The 27,957-nt window shown below is 40.1% G+C and overlaps 1 protein-coding gene across 2 annotated transcripts in view; it reads right to left on the reverse strand.

Moving 5' to 3' along the window:
• The window catches only part of PTCHD4 (patched domain containing 4), an 82,187-nt gene that overhangs the window by 35,581 nt on the left and 18,649 nt on the right, over positions 1-27,957 (reverse strand). For both annotated transcript variants that reach the window (XM_057427713.1, XM_057427712.1), the window contains exon 2: positions 19,003-19,483. In XM_057427713.1, the coding sequence (XP_057283696.1) occupies positions 19,003-19,483 (481 nt within the window). The remainder of the gene's footprint in view (positions 1-19,002; positions 19,484-27,957) is intronic.

Below are 27,957 nucleotides of genomic sequence, written 5' to 3' on the forward strand. Positions count from 1 at the left end.
TGTATGTTTAAATATTCTATTTAAAACCAATGAGGGAGAGTGAATTGCAGCTTTTAAGCGTAGACCCTTCCATGGGGCTGATAAGCCAGCTAAAGGAATACCCATTGATATTTTTTAAGATACCTGACTTAGGTTTCCTATCAGAACTGCCAGTATAGTATCTGATCACTTCAAAAGTTGTTAGTAATACATTCATAGTTGTACACTTCATCATACAAAACTGCTTGTAGAGGGTAATAGCATTACACTGTAATTTTCAAGATGCTTCTGTAAAATTATAATTTAGGCTAAAATGCTTTTCTTACCACTTCTGTGCCACAAATTGTGTTTTTTAATCATGAAATAGAGAAAAGCATCAATAACTCCATCATGTAGATGAACTGTCAGTTATGAGAAAATGGACATGAAAAGTATCTCAAACTTAACTGCAGTTTAGCTATGTTATTGTCTCATCATAACTACAGTGTAATTGTAGGAGCTGTTCCTGAGAGCATATAACTTGTGCTTTTTCTTCTGTCAGAGTAGAAATTTGTTTTTATAGAAAGATATTAAAAATATTTTAACTAACACAAAGTAGAAACTTAAGTCATGAAAACATTAGAATAGAGAAAAGAATCGGGATCTGTGTTTGTTTCTTTCGGGGTGTTTTTTTTTTCCTTTTCTTTTTCTTTCTTTTTCTTCTCTCCTGAGCCTAATCTTGAATCTCTTCATCCATTCAGGGACACCCAATCTTGAATCTCTTCATCCATTCAAGGACACACTTCAGTCTAAATTGTTTATCTCCATACTTTATACATATTAGATAGATATTCCATTTTTGTACAAGTATTACTGGTGGAAGACCATAAACATGCTTATGGTTTCTTGTTCTGTTCAAGGCTCGGTTCTTAGATCAAAAAAATAATGATTTTCCAGGTTTTAATCTTCTTATCTTCTTAATAAAATGTGTTTAAAGAAGAAAATCTGGCTTTGATCCATATTTAAGTAGTAACTTTAGTAACTTTAATACTTCTTCTTGCTTAAATACATCACAATGCTGGAGGATGAAATAAGATAAAGCCTTATTGACAGCCTTGCAATGATGGCTAGTGTTTGCGCATCCCAGATGGGCTGGCAGCCACTAAGCCAAAAAATGAGACTTTCTTCATAAATCACTACACAATGCAGGAACAGCTGTGCAAGATTGCCTGCTGATGTTCTCTGGGGAGGTAGTGCCTTCTCTGATGTGAAAGCATACGACAACTGAACTGGGTATTAAGGTAAAAGACACCAAATCAATAGTACTTTGATAACCATAGTTAGTTACATAATTAGTACTTTGGTAACCATGAAAGAATGTACCCGAGTCTCATCCCATTTGTGACTCTGGATGCACTTATTTTTGAGACACATAAAAAGTTCTCTTACAAAGGCTCAGGTCTCATATCTCACCTTTAGCATAATCATTCCTATAAATGCTCATTTTTAGCTGTGAAATGCCATATGAAAAATTTCTGGTAAGATTTTTATATGATTTTCCTACTCACATATATAACTATATATTTTTTTCAGTGCAAGTCTGCAAGTCTTTTCAGGATGTGTCTGACCTTACAAACCAGCCAAGGTTAATTATGCTGTGACTTCAGCTAGATATCTGAACAGAAGGATCCTATATGAGCTATTAAAATTATTTGCCATTGCTGTTGCTACTTCTCCAGTGAAGCTGACACCTGCAACTATTCTGCTGGCACTATGGCTGATACTTTGTTCTTTACTTTTTCACTGAGCAAAAGAGTTTTCCTCTTTTCTGCTTTATCTGTCAGTGTCTAGTATGCCTGAGGTATTTCCAACAAGACTCTGAATTTCCCTATGTCATTATGGCTTTCCTAAGAGGATATGGTTATTCTTCCTTACATGTAGTGATTTGGGTGGACATGGCTGGGTGCAGACCAGCAGATGAACAAGCTGCTTCCATTCTTCAACCTCTTTTTCCTTAAATGCTAGTCTACACTAAAATGGAGGTCCTAGAGGGTGTAGCATATATCATTTCAGCAGCTGTCTCAACCCTATTGGTAAAGGTTTGGCAGTAGCTCATGGCCAAACATGAAACAAATACCTATAATCCGGTGGTGCAATGCACTTCCACCTTTTCTGCAATATCCTCCTTACCCAAGTAATTCATGGCCTCATTCCAACCAAGTTCAGTTAGATCTATCACAAATCATAGAATCATAGAATAGTTAGGGTTGGAAAGGACCTTAAGATCATCTAGTTCCAACTCCCCTGCCATGGGCAGGGACACCTCACACTAATTCATGTCACCCAAGGCTCTGTCTAACCTGGCCTTCAACACCAACAGAGATGGAGCATTCACAAGTTCCCTGGGCAACCCATTCCAGTGCCTCACCACTTTCACAGTAAAGAACTTCTTCCCTGTATCCAATCTAAACTTCCCCTGTTTAAGTTTTAACCCATTACCCCTTGTCCTATCACTACAGTCCCTAAGGAATAGTCCATCCCCAGCATCCCTATAGGCCCCCTTCAGATGCTGGAAGGCTGCTATGAGGTCTCCACGCAGCCTTCTCTTCTCCAGGCTGAACAGCCCCAACTTTCTCAGCCTGTCTTCATATGGGAGGTGCTCCAGTCCCCTGATCATCCTTGTGGCCCTCCTCTGGACTTGTTCCAACAGTTCCATGTCCTTTTTATGCTGAGGACACCAGAACTGTACTCAATACTCCAAGTGAGGTCTCAGAAGAGCAGAGTAGAGGGGCAGGGTCACCTCCTTCAACCTGCTGGTCCCGTTCCTTTTGATGCAGCCCAGGATACGGTTGGCTTTCTGGACTGCAAGCACACACTGAAGCCGGTTCATGTTCATTTTCTCATTGACCAACACCCCCAAGTCCTTCTCCACAGGGCTGCTCTGAATCTCTTCTCTGCCTAACCTGTAGCAGTGCCTGGGATTGCTTTGTAGTGAGATAAGCTATTTTAATCAGAAGTATCAAATTAGGAAGTAGTTTGAGTGGCTTGTTCTCTGTCTTTATGTAGTGATGGCAAACCCTGGACATCTTTCCAAGCAGACATTTAGCTTTCTTCATGGAAACTGCCACTTGTGTTTTACATAAGCTTGGGCGGCAATGTCCAAAGTCAGATCATGAAAGGAAGACAAAAGGGCCATGTTAAATTTCTGAAGCCAGGTCTTTCTGTAACACTGGTCAAATCTTTCCGTTTTCCTTTCTCTCAGTTTCTGGAGTGAGTTTATGTTTCAGGGCCCTCAGGGCCTGGAATGGATCTCACACAACAGGGCCATGCTGCAATCACAGAAATAATAAAAACGGAAGCCAAAAGCACATCTGTTGCAAGCTATCCTAGAAAAATTAAATTCTGAGACAGTTCCATTGACTTTGATAGACTCATCCTGTAAATTCAGCCATGACAATGAGAAGCCAGGGAGAAAAGGGCATGATTTCTGCCATTTCCACACTGATTTACTGAGAAGAGTTTTGGGAAGAGGGAAAATTGACACATGGTGAAGCAGAAAAACCCCTTCTGTGATACACCACATACACATTTTTGTCTCACTACAAAGCCAACCATATTTGTTGTTTGGGTTTTGTTTGGTTTTTTTTTGTTGTTTTTTTTTGTTTTTTTTGTTTGGTTGGGTTTTTCTGGGGGGTAGTTGTTTAGGGATTTTAGCAGAAAAATACAAACACGTCTTAGTCAAGCATTCAAAACAATCTGGTACAAGGAGCTCTTCTGTATTGAGGCTCCTGTTTGTTTGCTCATATCAGGACAAACCAGCAAGTCCTTCTTGATACAGGCATTGCAGGGCTCTTCAGAGCTCCCTCCAGTCAATGAAGGTCTTAACTGTAAGCACTTGATTGCCTCTGATAAAGTAAGATGAGGGTCTGAGAGACAAGTAATACCTAAGAGATGGACTTGGCCAGAAGGAGCATGAACAGACCCCACTTATGCAATTAGCAACACAGCTACTGTGGCCCATGGCAGATTTTCACACACCAAAATCCAAACAGTTAAGTGCGGACGAGTAGTGTGGCCTAGATTATTTTACGAATACATTTTCTGAAGAACAATATGATAATTTCAAAACATATAAGAAAAGGTGCCAGGATGCTGAAAGCCAAGAATCTTCTAGTCAGTCAGGTCCTTCATTGCTCCTTACTATGGTCCCATTCCCAGCCTCCACAGGAATCTGGGTTTTCCTATATCCTGAAAGCTGATGTGGGGAGACGCTACAAACCAACACCTGGCTGAGTAAGCAGCACATATTCCATGGTTGTTGGGATGGGGCTGGAAACAAATTCCCCTTCTAGCCTTACTTGCTGCTTTGATCCTCTGTCACTGCCTGCAGATAAGCTGAGGCTTTAGCTGTCACTTGGAAGTTTATTGTGTCTAACTATTAAAAGAAGAGTTAGCAAATATGAAGAGTCAACAAGGAGACTGTGGATTATGGTTCAACAGTGTCACCTCATCCGAGGATTATTTGCGCCTGCAGCATGCAGCTGGCACAGAGGGATTTACAAGGATGCTGCCTCTAAGAAGAAGAGGTAGTGGGAAAACACTGTTATCCTGAATTATTTAGGAATCAAAGAAGAGATTTGCAAAGTGGTTAGAAGAGGTTCATGGTCACATGTCATACTCTTGATGCAAATGGGAATCAAATGCTGTAACTGGAAACAGAAACAAGAAACACCACAGTTTGATGCTGAAGAGTCAAAGGCGTATAAGGTTGTGGAAAGAAAGGATGAAGAAAGAACACTTAATGAACTACATGGACCACAGGAAGCCTGGAGTATAGGAGGCAAATACAGACTGGAAGAAATATGCATTCTTAGATGAATCTGTGAAAACAGGGAAATGATAATGGCAGTGTCTCCAGGAGATGGCCAGCAGCAAGTAAAACTGCCATAACAGGGACAAAAAGGAAAAAAAACCTCCAGACCGAAAACCTGCTTTATTTCCATTTCCCTAACAAATTTCTCCCTTTTGCTGTAATTCTAAGCATAGATTGCATAAAGCAGCAGTTTCCGATTTCCAGAAAGTGCTAGGTTCCCAAAAGGTTTGGATATTGCCTTCATGTATTGTACTGGAAATTCAGTATCCAGCACTGATCTGAGGAATGCAAACTCCCAAAAGAAAGTCATAAACAGATAGCTGTTCTGAGAGAAAACTTTAAGTAGCCTATTTTTGCTGTGTTACTCTGTGAGACACTATGTACGATCTTTGCACTGTTGTGAAATCCAGATTGTGATTATCACGGAACCAGACAGTGTGTTAAGAAGCAAGTGCTACAACTTGGACCAGGAAGAGCTTGAATTTCATAAAGCCAAAATACTCTGCCTTCCCATCTACCATGCCAGTGTGAAGGGAATGATGGTTGTGACCAGCTTTATTGAATTGCTGCCAATTTGTATTGGAAAGACTTAAAAAGGAATGAAGACATGAAGAACTAATCGTGATGTAGTACATCATGTAGAGTACAGCAATTGATAACCACTGTAACTAGCTTTCTTGTACAGGCAAACGAAAGATAAGTATTAAAGAGGAATACCATTTACAAAGTACCAGATAAGGGAAATAAGTGAAATTAATCTTTGTGCTGAGAGGCAACACATAGTTTAATAGATACATGAGTATTTCACTGGCTCTCTACTGGGACTCCACACTAGCCACAGGGTTTATGGAAGAGCAATGTTATTAAGACTAATGTGTAGCTGGAAGTAATAAGAAAAAAAACTAATAGAAGAGATGCAGTTATGGTTTGCTTAGAGAAAAACCTTGTGAGGCAATATTTCACACAGTGCTAGTATTATATGAGTACAAGCAAAGTGTGATCCAGAGCCAGTGAACCATAGGAACAATAATAGCTTTCCAGTATATTTTACATGTGTTGGAGTAACAAGGAAAAAGACATGAAGGTCTAGAAGAGTTTGCCAGGTGAGTCACAGCTGCCCTGAAGGGTGTAAAAGCTAGAAATGTTCTAGAACAATTGTAACAAAAGACCAAAACATTTGTATGTATTAGGTGGGTCAGTGAAGCTTGGGCATTTATTAAAATGTACTAGAGAAGAAAGTTTTTGGAAGTGATTTTGGATTTTTGATTTGTTGGTTGCAATATGACAGTCTAATAAAATACTTAATAGTATAATAATAGTATAATAGAATATAATAGTATAATATAGTATAATAATAATATAATAGTAGTATAATAACACAATCCTTTTTATTATAGATGTCTTGCAAAATTAAAGGTATGCAACATAAAGATGTAAGCATAAGATTATTCTGAGTAATATTTGTAGGAATCTGGTGAATAAAGACAATTATCTGATGTTCCCTAAAGGTGGGCATAAAATAGGAATAGTGTGATAAAGTTGAGAAGGTGGAAATTCAGGGTGAGCAAAAGCAAAACTGATTTGTCACCCAGACAGAAGACAAAATTTGTGTTCTTCTGTGACAGAAACTTCGGAGGTTTTAAAATTAGGAAAAACTATTGTGATTATTTGTCAAAACATTGTAACCTATCATTTCGGCATCAAAATCAGTTTTTTGAGGTATAGCCTGTATGCTAAGAAATGCAGTCTTAGTCTGAAAGATCTGAGTCATACAAAGTCCATTAAGACCTGAAAAATTGTCCCAGTGGTTAACTGCTTTCAGTGTAAAAAATGGCACTTTTATTCTGGTATGAATTGATTTAACTGCATTTTCCAAACGTTAGGTCTTGTTACTTCATCTCCACCTGTCCTATACAACTGCCTGCTGTTAAAACCAACAGGAACACCATATTCCTCCCAGCAAAGGACTCCCGTTTTGTGGTGTATCTTAAAATATACCCTTGGAAGGGCTCAACAGTGCCAAACAGATACTGTATACATGATAGGCATCTGCATGTTATCAAGTGAATCCCGCTCAAAATGCCAATTAACATCTTTCTGAAGTGCTTCACCTAACTGATGTCACCTTCCAATTTTTTTCTCTAGCACACGTTTGCTAGAGAAAAGGAATTTCATCTTCCCCTATTAACAGCAACAGCACACTAGGAATTCACATTCGATGCATCATCCACTGTGATCTCGTTTTTCTTTTGGGGGATGTAATTGCTCATCTTGCAAACATGAATACATTCTTTGTTTCTAGATGCATAATCTAGCACTTAACTGTGATAAAGCACATGCTGACAAAATGAGCCTTCCTGACGATGTGCTTGGGCGGCATTTTCATTATTTTTATCTGCCAAGCCTTGCATTATCTGAGAATTTTACTGCTATTGGTTTGTTTTTCACTCCAGAACATGGGGAAAGGTGTTGAATGGCTTAGAATATTTTTTTTTTTTTCATGATTATTGATGTCTTCCCAGAAGGAAGAGTGCACGTTTACAAATTAATATTCTGTTACTGCATTTAATATGAGGTACAGTGATTTAATGTAGAACAAATACAAGAATCTGTCAAAGTGTTGTTCAGGTGTAAATCAAATTATCATTATCTGAATGTACTACACCAGCATGATTTATTTTCTTGTATAAACTTGAAGAATAATTTAAAAAAAATCATTTTTTTTTTAGTAAGGCCTATTTCCATGATATCATGGAAATAACTATAGCACCATGTAAAAAAAATAATTTCATGGAATTATATTTACTATTTTTCCCAGATAAATATTTGATGTAGGGTGTTAAACATCTGTTGCTATCATATTTAACACTCAGATTTTCAAAGATAAAGTCATTTGAACTTTTTACTTAAACCTTTGATCTACTAAAATTTGTTCTTTTCTTTCTTGCATGTTTAGAATTTAAAATGTAAAAGGAACTCCTGGATATTTTCCTTTATTTCCTCATACCGTGACTTTTTACTTCCCTTTTCTATTTCTCTTTTTACCCAAGGAAAAATAAAATGAGTTTTAAGAGTGGAAAATAAAGAACTTGAAAATCATGAAAACTAGAAACAGTTATCACTTCTTTTTCTCAGGAAATAAAAAGCTTCCTACATGTGGACCAAACCCCATATATTTGACAATTTCTTTTCAAAGGCATTTATGAGAAATATCTAATTTTGCTGACTTTTGGTGAAACCTGAACTGAAACTTGAACTGGAAACTTGAAGGTCTGGGGAAGGGCAACAAAGCTGGTGAAAGGGCTGGAAGGAATGTCCTATGATGAGTGGTAAGGACTTTAGTATTTTCTAGTTTGAGGGAAAGGAGGAGGAGGGTCAACCTCACTGCTCTCTACAGCTTCCTGAGAAGGGAAGTGGGGTGGAAGCTGCTGACCTCTTTCGCTTGGGATCCTGAGAAAGAGCACATGAATGGTTCAAAGCTGCACCGAGGGAGTTTTAGGCTGGACATTAGGAAACATTTTTTTGCTGAGAGATTGGTCTGGCACTGGAACAGGCTTCCTAGATGCTCCAAGCCTGAAAGTTCTGTTCTTTCCAAGGTATCTGCTACCAGACATAGTCAGAGGTAGGCTATTCAGTTATATGAAACCTTGGCCTGATCTGGTCTTTGTCTTAATGATGTAAGAAATCACCCTAAAGTTTAGAACAGGTGCCCAAATTTTAGGAGGTTAAAGTTAGCTGAAATGATACTCATCTACTGAGCTTCAGATTTCAGATATCCTGAGACGAAGATTTTGCAGTCACAAGAATTTGTATTCAGTGACCTAAACCTTCCTTTCAATTTCACATATTACTCAATATACCAAACTGAGTAGAAGGCTAATAGGCTGAAATGTATCATCCTGAAACATATCATCTTTGTTTTGTCATGTAAAGTTAAACCTATACTCTCTATAAGAAAACAAAAGTCATTCTTAACTTTGTCTCAGACTTGTTGATAAGGGACTTCCTACGTGACCTGTGTACTCCGTTTGCCTTTTTAAGGTATCAGTGGATCAGTGATCTGGTTACACGCACTGTTAAGTGAAAAGTCATGAAACAATCTGATCTGAAGGAAAAAAAAACACTCTTCATTTTTCAAAAATTTCTGTGATATTTTCACTTTCACTTACTAATGTCAGGTCAAACAATCCCTTTTAAAAATTAAAAACCTTGCAATGTTTTGAGTAAAAGACATTAAAAGTCAGTGTATCACTGACTAATGAAAATAAAGATATCTTTTCAAATAAACATTTTAGATAAAACAAGAAGTTTCATAATGAAGGCATCATTTGATATTTTGCAATACAGTGTCAGGTCCTAGGGAAGTGGTATGGAAACAAGCAAAGGTCTCCTGGAGCACTGGCAGTATTCTTGCAGTTTAAAAGCTGACAAAGAACCTTTTCCAGCTTTTGAACAAAAATGCCTATTGGATCAGGTTTAATGATTTCGTTGCTGTGAAAACTGAACCATGAGTTCAGTTTACCACATATGCAATTCACTTTTTCTTTTATTCTGTACGTAAGAAAAATGAATTGTCATTTTTGCATCCTTTTGCCCAATGTTCTGTGTTTGCATATGCATTTGTTTTTGTCTGCCTGTCCACCAATTACTTTTATACCTCCTGACCAAGAATGGTGGTTTAGTAGAAAAGATTTCAATCATAGTAAATTTCTACACTTTTTAAATAAAGAGTATGTAGAGAGATTCTATTACTTTATCCTCAGAGAAAGAGTAAGTATATTAGAAGTCAAAATCCACATAATAGACATCTTTTGAGACTTGCTTCGTTAACTGCGTTGCTCAGAGCCTGACTTCAAATAACCTAAGAAATAGGTAGAACATCTGTATCTGTGATTAGCAAATCCTTCTCTCTCTCAATATCCTACCAGGGTTATTCATTTAAAAGCAGGCTAACGGCATGATAAAGTTCTTACTGTTTCTTAACACTGACAGGAGAGATGCTGAAAGCCCACATAAGGGATTACAACAGGCCCTGAGCAGTGCTTCTGTTGAAAGCCAATGACTAGGTGAGTCCAGCAGCTCTCACTCCTAAAAGTAGTACCTTGAAGTTGACTGAAATGTGATGGGAGGGATATTTATACTGGATTTTTTTGCCTAACATAGTCTTCTCTCATACAGCTCCAACATTGCATTTTCTGGTAATGCTTTCAGTGGTGTAGTTAGCATCTCTCCTATGGGGTCATCTTCTCTTTCAGCTACTCCCATGAGAAGATTATCCATTAGAAAGGTTTTGGCCTTGCTCTTTATGCATTTCCTTTTGCTGTGGTATCTACTCAAAGTGCAAACAGGATTTTTTGTTCCCCGGGCTCCCAGTCTAGTTTCAGAAAGTTTAAATTGCCTTAACCAAAAACTTTGTGCTAAACTGTTTTAAGTTCCTCTAGAAGGAAGAAAGGTTTAATTACTCTTCCCTCAGTATGCAGACCATCTCTTTGCGTTCAGCTTCTGCAACTCCGTGTACTTGCTGGAGGACAATAATTTCTCAACAGTAATAGTAAAAATATCAGATAGATAGAAACTTAAAGAAACACAGAAAACTGCACCTGCTAGGGTCTCACCAGATGTGCAGTAATCTGCCACTTGCCCCTTTAAGCAGAGGGAACAAGGCAAGTCCTCCCTCTAGAGGATTATACCTTCAGTGCCTGAATTTATGTAAAGTTTGCAAAATTACGTAGTACTGATTGGTTTCATGGCCATGCTAGCAAAACAGTTTTCTTTATATGCAGGAGAGCAACAGCAATGGAGTTGATAACACCAGGAAAAGCTACAGCATTTAAAATTTCTCTGGCAAATTTGTATTTGAATATGCATTGAGATGCATGAGTTGGGCAGATCATGCATCATGCATATGTCATATGTCATGCATATGTCATATACGGCTGTAAAGAAATGTTTCCTCCTTGGGCCTTAAGAATATAGAGTATGAGCAAAAAATTCCCTACTGCTGAAATGCCACAGATTACTGCAGGAAAAGGCAATGGCAAAATTCCAAGACAGCTACATATTCTCAGACAATGCAGAATAATTTTAGAGACTGCAGAGCCACCTAATGTGGTCATTGCATTCACCAGTGAAATACAGCCGTGTCTGGTTAAAATACAGCTTTTGCTTAAAAGAGCACCACCTGCACACTGCTTTGAGCCAGGCAGTGCTCACCAATACTGTATTTAACCTGCACAGCAAGGGAAATATGAAGAAGGTAGAAAGGCAATCACCCACACTGAAATTTAGCCAAGATAATGAGGACAGTATGCCCACTCTTGCAGAACAAAAATTAAAGAGCATCTTTAGTGAGCCAAAGCTGCAAAGGCCTGAGGTTTTAATCTCATTCAGTTGGTGGTACCACTTCCAGCCCTATGTCTATATCTATTGCTGCTGCAGCTCTCACTACTACTTCAGGCATTGAAAATAGCATGTCCTTCATCTTGCAGACAGGTGTGAATGAAAAGTGACTTGCTTTGCCACATCCAGCAGGACTAACACATGGAAACTCACAGCTGGAATACCTGAGTATGCCTTTGAATGCCAGTAACACAGGTCTATGCCAAGGACATGGAAGATACTTCTTGAATAATGTAGGCTGCTGCTGTTGTTTGTGACCACTCATGGAGCAGTGAGCCCTGAGCCAGTGTAGCTTCAGCATGCTGTATGCTACTGCCGGCAGTTACCCCAGCAAAGAGGAGAAGCTACTTCACAGGAAAGAAATGGAGTGAAAAAAAGGATTGGCTATGGAAGGATAAAACTGAATTATTAAAACCTCAACTGGCTAGTGGTTGCACAAAGGAGGACATATAAATGATAGAATATCAAGGAAAGTTTTTTAGTTGATTTTGTATTAGCAATAGACCCTTTAAGCCTTTGATTCTATGCAAAGTTTTTGATGCTGCAGACAAATATAGAAGATAAATATTGATGTAGAACATTTGGCAAATGGTCTATTGAGTTCAGTATCCTTTACCTAACTCTTCTGGGGAAAATTATCAGACTCAAAGAGGGCACCTATGGGAAAATTTCTTGACAAGTGAAATTTCTTTGTACCCATTTTTGAACTGGGCTTTTGAACACAGTCATTAATTTTTATACTTCTTTCTTACCATAATGTTTTAGCATTGCAGTATTATTTAAAATAATGAAGATGTTTAGCTAGCTGTGTAAAAATCCAACCTTTTCTAAATCAGGCTGAATTTTGAGCCACGATCTTATCTCACAGCAGTGAGTCCCAGGGGTCATTTGCTCCCAAGGTATATTCTAGGAGAAAGGAAATGAATTTTCTGCTTTTAATTTTTGCTGAAAAAAAAAGAGGCACAACTTTGAATTTCCCTACAGAGGAACACTGTACATAAGGCAAGCAAGCAGCAGAGCATAGGATGATTCACTCTACGCTTCCTCAGGTAGCACAGCCCGACTTTCTTGCTCATCAGAAAAGAAAGGACAATTGAAGATTGCATTTTCCCACCACACACCAAAAAGCACAGGACACATGCTTGGACTACTCCACATCTATTATTTCCTGCAGATCCACAGTGCTCCATCAAAGACCAGAAGCCACCATAAATCTTCCTGTATGGATGGAGCACACAAGAAAGTGCGAACTACAGTGAAATATCTGGGGAAAGAAAAGATCTGATAGAAAATTATATCCAAGCTGAAGTAAGCACAGCCCTACATAAAAAAAAAATATCCTAAAAGTATTTGCAGTACATAGATACTGTGAAAAATTACACTCCACTCTCAGGCCAGACAGACTCAGAAGTTATAGGCATAAGCTGCAGCAGTGAAAATATTAATAAATACCTTTATAAATGTATGTCTGTTTAAGCACTGGAACAAGCTGTCAAGGTAGGTTATGGAATTGCTAGCAATGGTGCTATTCAAGGCTGGATTTGTCATTGCCCTATTAGGGATGATGTACATGGAGCTACATCATTTCTGCCATGATGTAGCTCCTTTCCAGCTGAAATAAGCCAAATGTAAATGTAACACATATTAAGTACAAGGAATGAAACTCCTGCTAAAAAAGACCAACACATAGAAGAAGTGCATCCAATAAAGATCCTGAAATAACACAGTCATAGGAATGAACGTTGCCATGAAAGGGTAGAAAAATGAAAGCAAGAGGTGCTCAGACAAATGTGTGAAGCATCAGAAGAGGAACCATCCTTTGCTATCTGAACAGAATTTGTATGCTGATTGAGTACTAAATACACATTTTTAAGTGCAAAAGAAAACCATTCCTTTTAGCCTTTGACTTTTTAGCTCAAAACACGCTCTCTTCCCTTATCAAACCACTTTTTTCAAAGGATTGTAGAAACGGTTGCAGCAAATTTGAGCAGGTCAAATGACAGTTATCAGTCTGTTAGCTGCAGACAGAGAGCTAAGGAAGCTGTTTTAATAAGAATATAAACAGTAAGAAGCTTTTAAATATAAGGCTTCACATTTGACAAATGGGTTGAGTTCCCACTAGAGTCAGAAGGAGGAGTTTAAATGACTGTCTTCAAACAACAAACCCAGTCAATGTCTTCTGTATTTGCACTGTCATTATGGAGGATCTGGTACTGAGATGGTCCAAGGATAAATGCTTCAAACTGATCTGAGCCTCAGAATCACTGACCAGCAGACTTGCAGATCCACCTCCTGGGGTTGAACAACTGCCATAAGGCATAATGATATTTGAGTGGATAAGAGACCTTCTGGTAAGTCTCTCCAGGAAAAGAAGAGCTAGAAATAAATCTGTATGGGATTCAAGTCAGGTTATACACATATATGTATATATATCTGTGAGAGCTTACATATATATAACCTTTGGTGTTGAGGTGTTAAGCAGTCACTCCAGTTTTGTTAAAGATGGAAGGGACCTTACAGAGATTAACATAGCTCATCCCAGATATGTGCAAAGTGATGATTCAAATGACTTTATATCTCTCTATTGACTTCAAAGGAAATTGAGGTTCTGTCACTTCAGTTAAGGGAGGACCATTTGGGATACCTGAAACTGGGTGCTACAAACTCTGTTATTAGGACTGGCCATGTTTCTTCTTGCATCCCTGGGCATGCAAAGGCCCAAAGGACACAGGCAGAAATATCCTCATCTCCTCTGTTTTTGAGGAGGGCAGCCTCAGTCCTGCTGCTTCTTGCCTCTCCCTAATCATAACAGATACCGTGAGATAGCTGCAGGGCCAGACTGCAGGGTGTAAGGGTATTAGATTATCCCTGAAGACTCTGGTGTTTTACACAAAATGCAGGAAAGACTGTTCTAGGAATGTTAGGCTTTCCTATAGAAATTTAAAAAACCCAGCCCTCTGCAGCTGGCAATAGACTTGCTAGGGTTACCAGATTATAGGGAAATCAACTTTACAAGCATGGAGAATATCTAAACCAATTCATATTCATATCTCTCCACCCAAACAGGTAATTTTAAACATTTTGTATATCTCCTGCTTCCCCATGGTTTTTTTTGTTGTTCCCATTTCCCATCGTAACAGTCAAGAACGGACATTTTCTAATTATGGACAAGGCATTTCCAAGACCTTAATGATCTGCTGCATGGTAGGGACAAGAACTGCTGTAACCCCTAAAATGACAAAACCGCTGTATTTGTCAATATGGTGGGAATTTATGTCAGTAGGTCTTTATGCGCCAAAGGGTCATCCGCTTCTCATACAGATAGAGGATAATCATATGACATGAGATTCATACGGGATTTCCTTTACTGCTGCATCAAAAGGACAAAACCAAAGTCAGAGTCACTCCTGAAATATTTCTAAGTTGCTGTTGCAATCAGACAATCCATTGCTTGAAGCAAAGGTGAGAAATACTGTGATACTTCATGTACAGGTAAACTAGCGATAACATGCACTTGAGCACTCACATTTGCCTTCTGCGGTTTGAAAAAAAGTTTCCTTATCTGCACAAGGACTTTTTTTCTGGAATTTCCCACAACTCTACCACTAATGTTAATACTGCCACATCTTAAATTTACTTAAAGGTGATCACCAGCCATTATTTTAACAACTGCGATTGGAAAGAGATTAGATGGCTTCTGTTTGAAATGTTAATAGCTTCCTGGAGTCTTGAATGCTTTTACTTTGCTTCCTTCTTCCATTTGAATACCTCAGGGGAAGGAATAACTGGGAACTTTAACACAAAAGTCTGCACTTAAATGTCTTCCATCCATCTTGCACTCTTACATCAGGCATGAAGTTACTCCTGGAAACAGGTAGCCTGTTTCTTCCTAAATATTTTGTATCTCTTTACTACTCAGGTAGTAATGGTATTGTTACTGGTAGTAGTAATAACAACAGTACAATATGTTGTAGAGCATCCGTTGATCTTAATGCTCTCTTAAGACTGAAAGACAAACAGCTGCTCTCATGAAGGTCTTCGTGGTCTGGACTTACAGAGGGCAGGAAATATATCTCATATCCACTGTCAAGCCAGCCTTCTAAGAAACACATACACATTATAATACAAAAAGCATAATTACACTCTAATTACACTGTGTTTACATTTTTAACACAAGATTTCCACTAATCTATATAATGAGGTACATCATGGACTGGCCAAAAATAATTACAGTGGAAAATGACATAAATAATGCACCTGTATTTAAAAATACACAGTCAGATCCTCAGCTGAGTTAAATCATTATCTCTCTGATGATATCAGTCTGGCTCCTGTGCATTAAAAAGCAAATCATGGGAGCAATAATACCTCAATTATGTAGTTAACCTTCTGGTTATATTAATTAATGATGATTAGGCATGGGAAACCATAATTATGTCACGTACATAACATCCCTTTGAAACTGCATTGTGAATCCAAACACAAAAGGCAGATGTGAACATCTAGCCATTTCTGATATCTAAGACAAATCTGAAACTCAGTTATTTGACCCTCTATCTCTTGCCTGAAACACATCAGTGGTGATAGCTCTGCTGGTGTCAAACTTGTAGAAAAGGCTGCAAATTATATTTGACCCAGAAAAGAAATGTAAGGTAGAACTGTCCCATATTCTGATATATGGTGGCTACTAAAATCTAACTTAAAAAACCCCCAAACTATATGTCTAGGTTCAATTCAGTTCTTAAAGGAGGAAGCCCTGAAACTAAAGAAGAACACCTTTTCCCTAACTGACCACATTTATTCATTTGTATGGGGTATGAACTGCTAAAAAATAACTCATCTTGTTCCTGTTTACAGCAGATCCTGGCAGCCAGAGATTTATTTGCACAGGACCTTCCTGAAGAGTTGCTCCTCACTGACTCCAAAAATGCAGTGGTAGATACTGTGCTGGGGAAACTGGATTTCCTGAGGAAGGTGTCTGAGAAGACTGTGGTAGTGGGAAGAGGAAGTCAGAACAAGCAGGATTTTCTACTACTGTCCTCATGCCTAACTGAAGTTTTACCCCTTCAGGATAAAGAAGAGAAAAGCCAATCTGAGCTAACACCTAGTATATCAGAGATATACTTTATCCCAGCAAATCATTCCCTCACAGCAGGACTACAGTAAATACTTAATGTGTAGGTCATTCAGTCCAAATTCATAAAAAAAAAAAGTATTTTCACTTTTATATAGGCTTTTATCACCTACTGAAACCCACAGAATCTCTGCACTTCGAGAGGAATTATGGACCTAAACATTTGTACAATTCGGGGTTATTCCTGTCATTCAGATGGCAGCATCCTGCTATCACTGCAAAAAAAAAGACAAGTGCAGGAGAGCATCACAGAATTTCAAATCAATCCTTTGAAAAGTGAATGTCAGAGAAAACTGTATATTTTTGACCAAACAAATATACTTTAAATGGACAGTTTGCAAATGTCAGGTTGAAGTGTTCCAAAGCTAGGATCTTCCAGAATTAATGTTGCCTGTGTATTCTGCATACATTGAACTTGTAAGCACTTTGTAGCTGTTATTGCCTGGTTTTCCTTTTATTTTTTATTTTTGTCTAAGTAACTCGACTTTGAAAGGCTGACTTGCAAATCTGGCATTTGCAATTCTGGTTAACCCCACTTTGTACACTTTTAAATTTATATTCATTCAATCATTATTTGATGTGTTGTTTGCTTTCTGCTGTGCTAGCAACAAGGTGCACTGGTACAACATGGTCCAGAGTTATGTATTGACCCACAGAATTACCAGTTGTGGGATCTTCATTGGATCTATGCTAAGGTGTCAGATCAGTTCACAGTAAACCAGGTTAAATAGAAATCCCTGCCCTGCAGGGAGCCCAGGTCTATGACACCCTGGGTATATCACAGGCAGAGCAAGATCTCATTAAGTGGCACAGTCATTTAAGGGACTAAAGACACATGGAACTTTGCAGGATGTAACCCAGTATGACTTTGTCAAGACATACTTCCTGGCTTTTAGTTCACCAAACTCTAAAACTGTTGCCTAATATTTACCAGCAGCAACTCCCAGGCATTGCAATCTGTTCTCTAATGATAGCTGGTGACCAATTCAGTATGGGATTCCTGACTGAAATTTCTGTAGAAGAGTTATCTAAATGTTTTCTTTTCCAATATATCATTCAATATAATGTTACAGAAAAGATCCTTGCAAATAACTCACTTCAAGAGAGGATTTTTTTTTTTTCCTCTTCTTTTCTTTTGGTCTTGGCAGTGGCTGTGAGAGGAATGACAGCGCAAAACACAATAGAAAGTTATAAATATTACTTTTCCTCGGACAGCAAACAAACTCCTAGATTACCACCATCCTAGATGGGAAACTGAGCTACCCTGCTTTCAGAAACTCCCAACCTTGTTTCATCCTGGGCTGTAGGGTATGAATAATTTGAGTGCGATATTGCTGCCATTTCATTTGATGCTCCTGGCCTGTATGGATTGCATAGCGTTCCCTTGGTTAGTGACATGGATGCATTATCAAGGGACAGACAAAATAGGAGGCAGGATGCATATATGACAGGAATTTTCTTGAGAGTAAGAGAAAGAATATATAGGGTTTTGGGAGGATGAGATTTTTAAGAAAAATATAAGACCCTTTTTCAACCATTGACTTTAACCTGTGGCTTTGCATTTTCAGTTCTCTCACTGTAAGCACAGGATTTGGGCTTGAGTACTAGAAGCATGAATGGAATTTAAGAAATTAACTGTAAAGATGCAGAGTTCTGTTCACAGGTAAGATTTTCTGCCATCAAAAAGCCAGCATGAAGGGGTTTGGGTCTTTGGGTTGCCACTGCTAAGATTTTGCATAGTCATTGCTTGGGTTCAGACTCGTGATACTGTGAAACTCTAATAAGCTTGGATGTGATTGCACTGAAAGCACTGCCTCAGCAAGCTGGTTTGGGCACATTTTCTTCTTCCTTTCCAATGGACATTCCCAGCAAACTCATTAACCACACAGATGCACTAAAGGTGCTTGGAACAGAAACAGGAACAGAAAGAGCAAACTCAATTCTTCTGCTAAAAAAAGCTGAAGTTTATGTTTGTTCTTCAGCTGCACCTTTCCCTGCCCTGCTACAACACATACAAAATCTCAGCAGCTGATCTGGGACTTCACAGACCAAGGAATTATGTGCTACATATACTGACAGCCCCCTTTGCTTACAGCCTGACAAACACTACAACAGTAATCTCCTCTACGAGATAAAGTCCATCAATCTTATTCTTATACCAATCCATTCCCCTCTGGCCCTCAGACACAGATGGAAGAGAAGCCCTCCTCAGAAGAGTGCTAAAATCTTCCCTTCTTTGGCAACCTCCTCTTTTAACTTACTCTTTCAGCTGGCCTCCCATCAAAGTCAGGTCAACATGTACCATTTTCTATGCTGAGCGGACTACTTTTCAATAACAATTTCTCCTTCAATTTGTAAAAGACATCAATAAAATTGCCCCTCTCTCATATTGGCTGAGATTCCAGCAACATCATTTGCTCTTTACTGTTGCTACTGCTTTGCTTTGTTTCCTTTTCCCTTTTTTCCTTTTTTTTTTTTTGTGTTTTTTTCTTTTTGGCAAGGCACAGAAGAATTTAACAGGATGAAAATTACTTAGAATTTCACTCAAGGTAGAATCTGCACTTTATAACCCAGGATGTAATTTATAATCCTGTCATTAAACTCTGTTAATCCTATTATTATGAAGATAAATAATTACCCATAGCGAAGAAAGGGATTCCCAACAGAGTAGAATTATATTTTCCATCAGTAATGAAAAATATCCCTGCCGCAGTGACACTGGAAATACAGATAGTGAGTACTCCCAAGAGTCCCAGGAAAGGTTTGCTACGCAGGCAGTCCTTCATGGAGCTCGATAGGGTAGCAGTCAGGAGAATCAGCATCAGGCTCACCAAAATCTTGTCCCTGGCCAAGAGACTTGTCTGGTGGAAGTCCTTCCAGAGGCTGAAGGATGCTAGTGAGTAGAGCTGCAGATCTTGGTGATCTAGCTGCATCTTGTGCATCAGTTTACAGAATTCACTCTCCCACTTCTCCCCAATGAGGTCCTGGGTGACAGAGCCATACGTTTGGAGGTAGTAAGTGATTTGGATGGCTCTGGCTGATTTAACTCTCTGGTCCTTGCTGTTTGGCACTTCCATGACCCCTCCGAGCTGGTGGCCAATAAAACTGCTCCTTCCATCCTGAGAAAGTGAAAAAGATGAGCATGTGGTTATCCTGCTTGAGATATGATACAGCGATATCTTTTGACTGTACCTTCTTTTCACAGACATGCCAAGAGCTCCACTCAAAGGCCACTGCAGTCAGCAGGAGTTGTGCCCTTCACTTCAGTGGGCTTTGGGACACATCCCTGTTCCCTGCCACAGCTCTGTTCCCTACTCATTATAGAGTCATTTGCAATTCTGTGCTGCAGTTCAGGGACTGCTCAGACACACACTGCGGTCCCAGATGTTCAGAGACTGGAATGCAGCATGCAAGCTCCTCACCTGCAGGAGAGGAGCACTTTTCCACCTTTTAACTCTGACAGAGAACAACAAATCTCAGTTACTGAAGTATGAAATGTTTGAAATGAAGATCAATTTCTGGAAGATTTGTGATTTCCTGACACTTTGGAGATGCTTTTAAGAAGTTGGAAATATACAGAAAATGAGGCCCGGTTCCTCAGTATACAGATGTAAATTTAGACAGATCCAAAACCTTTAATTTCTATTCTAGCTCTATAATAATGCAATGAAAATCAGACTTTTTGACGTGTTTATTTGAGATTTCATGGATTTATGTCAGTGGCACAGAGTAAAGAATCCAACTTATATCTCAATTAAGCCAGGATTTGTTTTTTATATTTCAAGAATATAAATCTTGCTCTGGTCTCACTTATTTCAGTGTGTGCTAGAGCATAAATGACTCTGCTACAACCAGGACTTATCAGATGCAGGCAGGATCAGCTCCATCTATTTACATGAGCAGACTACTTTTTTTTTAGAGTTCTGATATGATTTAGATGCTGCTTTTTCTTTTTGTAAGAAAGGTTTAGTAAGAAAAGTCCTGTAAGGAGGGTCCTTGCTTTTAATCCACTGGTTATTCTAGTTCTCTAAGAGAACCGTGATGTGCCCTTCCAAGACAGGGGAAGCTTGGTGGATTAGAAGATCAAGCCCAGCTGCAAACTAAGGAAGAAAACTCGGTAGATCTGATAAGAATGTCCTAGCACAAGTAATCTCTTTGATCAAAAAAGTTTAAACCCATTGATTAAATATTTGTTGCACACCAAGTAACAACATTTTGTCCTTTTCTTCCCTGTAAATTGCTTTATAAGTTTGCAGATTTCTTTCCTCTTCTATTTAATAAAACCATAAAATTCTCAAGCCAGTTAATGTACAAAACATACTGCATCCTCAAGTTCACATGAGATCACACTCTTTGCCTAGACGTGCTGTGGGAATGAGCTGACTGACAGCTTGAATTTGGGAGATGCTCTGCCCTACACACACACACAGAAGCAGTCATCTGTAAAAGTCCAGAAGTATTTGGGGGAGACACTTATAACATCTATTATATTCAACATTAACCATTTCTAGAAATACCTATGCTGCATGCAGGCCATTATCTGAAAATGCCAGACCTATTCATTGCAATGATTCCCATCCTAAGGAAAAATCAGTGAAGCAAGGTAGCAGGCTTTATGAAACATAGATGTCTTCAGGCATGTCTGCTCATAGAGCAAATAAACATCAGAAATTGAGAGAGAGTGCTGAAAATGTTTTGTATACTCACTTTGTCTTGCCTCTGTATGTAAAGGAGGCAATCCTCACACTGAAAAGTTTCTGTCTATGCCTGCTTTCATGGCAGGTGCTCACTGTTTTCAGCCCAGGGAATGTGACAAAGTGCTTTTCAGAAGTTCATTTTTTCCCTATTCCCAGTTGTTATTTCCCACTGAAATAATAGTTTCTGGCAAGGTATCCTGGCATGAGCTGACATGAAAGGTGATTTGCAGTCTAATGCCAGCTTCTCAAATCACCTGAAGCCTCATTGCAAATGTCATATAAGCAGAGACAGGTAGCACAGAGGTGCTGTTTGGACTCCAAAAATTCCTTGTGTCTGGTATTTCAGCTTAGAATCCTGTTTGATTCATTATTTCTATTTTTTTTTCTTTTTCCTAAGGAGAGGTCACACCTCACACTCACATACTCACAAAAGGTACATTTCCAGGCTGGTAATTAAGGTTTGAGCAATGCAGTCGCTGCTCACACAGCACAGTTAAAAATCCCTTTTGGCACTGCTTTGAAATTTTAGGGAGAAATGTCATATTTCCTCAGTATAGATGCAGTGTTGACATTCAAATGTTTTCAACCACTGCAGGATACTTTAGCAGCACAGCTCCAAACTCTGACAATGGACTGTAATTCAGGTTTCATTGATTCACTACGGAGCACACACAGCAAGGTTATGGGAAACTTTGCGATGACCATCTGCCTTCCTCTGCAAAAGGTGCACTGAATGACGGCAACATTTCAAAAAAGGCACCAGAGCAGGCACAAATAAATCACGTTCTGCTGTAGCTCCCATGAAACAGAAGATAACAGCTATTTGTTACACTGATGTGCAATAGGACACCCAGCTCATATGTCAGCAAAATAGAGAGCAAGCTTTCAGATGGAATTTGAGGAAATCACAGACGCTGAATTGCTTTGAGGTCATTTTGTCCATCCTTTTCTTCCCAAAGTCAGACTGCTTCCTATCTATTCAAAGGTTTGGCCTTTGCTACTTCTATAGCACACAAACACAAACCTGGCACCATGTATTTGGGAAAATGAGGCTCTTTTCTAATACATCTTATATGCTGTCTTTGCCATATACTTTAAGAAAGATAAAGATGCTAGGCAGGGCTGTCACTGCAATGGTTACAATCTTAGCAAGGAAGACAGAAAAAAGATGGGGAAAAATATTGCTTTTCATCCCATTTTACAGCTGGAGACCAAAGTGTGGAAAAATGAAGACCCAGAGCTGCAAACATAATTTCCAGCATCTCCTAAGGGCACCTAACCCAGCGACATAACTACCTCTTGGTGTCTTATGGGCACTTTAGGGAAGTTATCCACCATCCTAAGTTCTCTGTTGTACTCCAGGACCACACTGGTGAAAGGAGATGTGAATGGCTAAGCTCCTGGGCTAACCCTGAGGTTTGGGAATGAGGCCACAGTGACATGTATAAATAAGACCTGAAGACCAGGAAGGTTTTGAACAAGATCCCTCATTCTGCTTAATTTCTCAACTAAAAAAAGCATGTGCTGATACTTAGCACATCTTTCCTGGTATATGCCTGCATGATGTTACTTTCAATTTCATAACAATTTCATGTTTCAGACTACAGATCCCTTATGTATTTTACTTATATATGTTGTTACTCTCTGATCCAATACACAAAAAAGCAAAGTAAAAAAATAGAGTAACAATAATAGTTATTGGTTGTACACCATTTTAAACGCATGTACCTCTGGAGAGTCAACAACACAAGACAATAACTGTCTTTAGCAAGGGCACTAGTATGGCTGGAGCCTGAGTTTCAATTCCCAGGCTGTATGTATGTGTTTTTCTTTTCCTTTTTTTTTTTTTTAATATCTAATGAAAACTTCACAGTGTCTGTTCTCCCAGGAGACGAAAAGGGTCATCGTCCATTCTGATGGCAGCTAATTCTCTCCGGATCTGAGCATCTTTAAAAATGGCATGAAATATAGATCACTTGCTGGGCCATCTGATATTCAATCTGAACAGGTGCCAAGCAAAAATCTTTGCTTTGGTAGAAAACATTAAAATGTTTTTTGTGTGCTCCCTTCTCTTTTCCTATATGCCCTAAGGCCATTTGGTATATTTAGATTTGGAAAGGAGGAGGATGAGATCTAAGACTCTCAGAGGAATGAGAGATGTGGGGACAGCATCATCCTTCTTTTTCCTTTGTCACTGTGTTTATGCAGACCTGGCCTTCCATGTCATTGAAAATCCAAACTCCTTGTCCGTTTAACAGTAAATATCACTAATGGTGAACGGATGGATGCAGAATAAAGGTGTACCGTATTTCAGGCTACAATCTCTTCAGGATGTTTGGACTCTCCATATCCTAGAAAGATGTGTAAATGACATGGGGGTGTTTGGTTTGCTCCATAGCAGGTAATCTCAGGTTAAACAAAACCAGCTGCTCCTAATGAGCTAAATATCTTTTGCTGGTGTTAATGTAGGCATAGATCCTCTCTGAATGCAGCCCAGAGGGGTACTAGCAATGCTCCTTTACTACTAAATTACCTGGGACCTTTTTATTTCCTTTATAATTTCAATGGGGCTGTTTCACCCCCAGCTCCCATCCCAGGGCTTCTCTGTGGTCACTGCTCAACTGTCACACCAGCCCTGGGCAAGATGCCTTCTCCTCCCTGCTTTGAATGGCACCAGCCTCCACTGACTTCCCTCTCATGGCAAAAACAGAGGGGTTGAGGTATTTTTCAGCTTGTGTGGCTCCTGCCTTCCCAGCACCCTGCTCAGGAGAGGTTATAGCTGGTGAAGGGTTTAAAAGTAATTTCAGATTCTTGGCAAGGAGGAGAGGAGCCCTTGTATCCTATGGCCAGATCACTCTCATTCAAGTACATTTGCAGATCCTTTGTGAGCAAGTTTATCTCTATTTTTATTTTTCTGAACTGCTACCTCTTATCAACTGGAGTGATGGATCACTATCAAGCTGCATTATAGAAATGTGAGGATAAACCATTCAATCCTGGTTAAACTCTATTTTATCTCAAAAACGTTAAAGTGTTCAACAGAGGGCAACCAAGAATATCTGTCAAAATAGGTTGTGTGATAAAGATCCTAATGAGATCAATGCATTTGTTTCTCCCTGCAATAAGGACATTCCTACTGTATCAAATGTAGGTCGTAGAAAGTATTACACTAAAATCTACAGAGGTTAGGGTGTAGTCAGTTGTTTTAGTTCACCTCAAGTGTTCAAGGTAAAACAAAACCCCCCAAAAATAGAAATCCCCTTTCCTTTAAGGTTTAATACATTGGATTGCACCTGCCCCCCTTCAGACTCATGGTAAAACTTTGAAGGGACGTTATTTTCTCCCCAACTGAACCAATTTCTCTGTGCCTGTCCCTCATATGTCCCTCATATGTGCCCCTCCCTCATCCATGGAGACCTTATACCAGTGGATCCCTATTACACAGCCACCAATTACCAAAAATTCCTGAAGCATCTCTTTCAAATGGTCACACATGACACCATAGCAGTTTTCCGGCCCTCCGAGATGCATAGATGCTCCTGCATGCGCATTGGACTGTTTGCTGCGCTTGTCCCTGTGCAGCTATTCTGTATGGGTCAGCAATGGATAATCTGGCACAAATGAGCCCCAGTGAGACAGCAATGGTCATGTGGGCTGTTCACTCAGCAAAAATAAAATGTATGAACGTGGTCGTGAGAAGCTACCCAGGAAACAATCCTCTAGGTCTGTGCTGCAATAAAGAGCAATTCAGTTATTTCCAGCTATCCGGAAATGATGAGGTTCAGCTCACCAGCTAATCAAGAAGATTTCTTTTATAGTCAGCAGAAAGAGTCAGGCACATCTAAAGGATGATCTGTCATATACTAAGGTACAGGTCAAAACCAGACTTGCCCTCTCCATTTACAGCAGAGGTATAAAATCACTTAAGACTCGATCCTAGCTTTTATCAGGCTAAGAAATTAGGAGCTATTAACCCACCTTCAATGCCAAATGCAAACAAAACTAGCTGATCTGTCACTGTCATTCCTGGCTCTCATTGGCCTCTTCGCAGGCATGTCCTGCAGGTTAGAAATATTCACACCTTGAGCTCCTTTCCGAGGGAAATAAAAGATCCCTAGTGTGATGTGCACCTAGAACACCCAAAAGGCAACCAGAACCATCTGGCAGCTCTTTCTGATGAGTCTGCGTGCGTGCTCCTTTCCCTTATTTCCTTGGTTTTCTGGTGTTTGATCTGGTAATTTGAAAAGAGACCAGAACAAAAGAAAAGTATTTCAAGGGACATATAATCTATGAATAATAACAGGGATTAAGAGAAATGTTCTTAACACAGATCTTTTCCTTCCAAGTAAATAAAATTATGGAGGAATTCATAAGAGTGCAATAGCAAAGTGTGATTTCTATTAGAGAGCTCTTCACTGTGAAGGAGCTGAGCACGCTGTCTTTTTGAGTGTTCCTCCCTGCTCTGTTCCTTCATTATTAACTCCTCAGGTTTTCATAAAATCACAGAATGGTTTGGGTTGGAAGGGACCTTTAAAGGTCATCTAGATGATCCCCTCCCTGCAATGAGCAGAGACATCTTCAACTAGGACAGGTTGCTCAAACCCCTGTTCAACCTGGCCTTGAACACTTCAAGGGATGGGGATTCTACCACCTTTCTGGGCTACCTTTCTGGGATAGATTTACTGCCCAGTACACTCCCAGCCCAGCTTTGTTGCCAGCTGTCCTAAATGACACCTGTGCACTCAAGGACACAGAGGTATCCTTGAAGCTGCAGAGTAATACCTGTGTTAGCTGTGGTTAAACACTTCCCCTGGGTGGGGAAGGCTATTGCTGGAAGATAGGGGGGGTTACAGAGAGCATAAAGGGAGGTACAGTTGGGGCACAGCTGGCTCTTCTCTCCCTTCCATCAGGAGCAAGGTCGCAGGCACAGCAGTAAAATAGCTTTGGCACTGACAGTTCAGGCAGGTGAATTGGTGGCTGCACCCTGCCCTGTGGGATGGGTCTCAGAAAGCAGTTTGCTTTGATGGTTTACTGAGGAGGAGGGGAAGGTGGGTGGCTCAATACAACTTGCTGCTGGTGACACAAGCTCCCCAGGAGATTTGTGTCAGCAGGACCTTTCAAGTTGTAGGTAAGCCTGGGTGTATAAATCTGCCAGGTTAGGTTTTAAAATACTGCTGTCCTCTTGTTTCTTGCAGGCACAGAGCTACAGCTCCCTCCCCACTGTACATTGTCCTTAGAGGCTGTGTTCTGCCCTGTCCAGGATCAAGAGCCCTCGAGGCAGCCACCTTGGGCTCAGCGTTCTGCTTTTCACAGCCTGTCCCTGCCAGTAGACATTCCCTGGTATTACAGAGCAAAATTTCAGTCTGCATTTAGCCCCTAAATCCTTTGGGATGAAGGACAACAGTGAAAATTGTCACTGAAGACCAGAACAGTTTTCTCTGTCCATCCATGAATGGGCTCCTGTCCAAGGGATGTCTGTGGCCAAACTAAGCAAAAGGGAAGTGTGCTTTGTGGGGGGATTTGTGCAGCAAGAAAGTAGTCAGTGGTGCAAAAGAAGTGAAGTCTGTTGTAACTGTAAAATAAAAATGGGGTTATCGGATGCAGTGCCCTGAAGAGACTGACAGTGTGGAAAGGAGGGAGAGAGGAGGGAGAAAATACAGGATGAGAGGCCACGAAGCAGCAGTTCTCATTGCACCCTGACCACCGAGAAAGAGGGCAGGAGAAGGCAGGTGGAAGCAAAGTTGCTTTGACATCCTGCTGCAAAGAGCAGACCTGTGTCTCCCATGCCCTGTGCCGCCTTACCGGTGGCAGCAGATGACCACAGCCCTGCTCAGGAGTTGCTGCACTGCAGTCCCTGCTTCAGCGGTCACTGCCTTCCCACCTCCCTGCAGGACCCCAGGCCATACAGTAGCACTGGGCAGAGCTGCAGTAACTCAACCCTAAAGTGACCTTCCCCTCAACACCCCAACAGAAGAACAGGAAATTTCAAGCATTTTCACCCCAGAATTGTCAATTCAGGCTGGGTAACGTGTTATTTCATCCTGCTGGTACCTGCCTACTCCTGGGCATCTGGTTTTTAATCCCTGCATGCTGTAGTGTGCTGCCCTACCCCTGTGTGTAGGGAACCATGCAGCACAGGAGGGTTCAAACCCCATCCCCAGCTCTGGTTCAAAACCCATCCCTGGTGCCCTGTAACAGGTCAAGATGTTACAGCAGTGAGGGAAAAGGGAGAGGGTTGCATGAATAACTCCAGATCTGTCTCTTACCTAGAAAGGAGCAGGAAACTGACTTATGGGTCAGTGGCTTCCTCTTGCCGTGCAGAAGACCATGCCCTGATTATGGGAAATTTTTGAAAGGGGCCATGTTCCCTCACTTGCACTACATGCAAGGCCAGCTCCAGATCGCGGTGCATTGATTCAGCTAACCAGGAGCTTTGCACAGAGGTGTGGGAATTTCCTCAAAAACATTTTTTCTGCCCCAGGACCTGCACACTTCACATCACCAAGCAGCACAGGATTCATATTTTTCATATATTCAAATCCTGCATTAAACAGGCTTTAACAAGGAAGTGACACATACATAGCTTTTAGAAGGGGAAATCCAGGCTCCTGCATTGCATGGTACAGTTATGGCTCTCCACCTGTGCAAACTGGGACAACATCATAGCCTCTGCCAGGTGCTAAGCCATGAAGAATACCCAAGTTCAATTAAAATACAGCTGTGCTTATCTCTGTGGTCTTGTGTACAGCTGCTGATCATCCCAAATGATTTTGTTTGTGCCAAGAAGAAATGCAGAAAGATATCACTAAGGAGACAGCAATGCCTCAAGGAGATGCACCAATATTTGGGTATATAACACCAACACTTGGATATATAAAGTTAAACACTCACACTCA

The sequence above is a fragment of the Pezoporus wallicus genome, unplaced genomic scaffold (genome assembly GCF_028554395.1).
Source record: "Pezoporus wallicus isolate ANWC-B61680 ecotype Strahan unplaced genomic scaffold, APGP_CSIRO_Pwel_v1 contig_6464, whole genome shotgun sequence".
NCBI lineage: Eukaryota > Metazoa > Chordata > Aves > Psittaciformes > Psittacidae > Pezoporus > Pezoporus wallicus.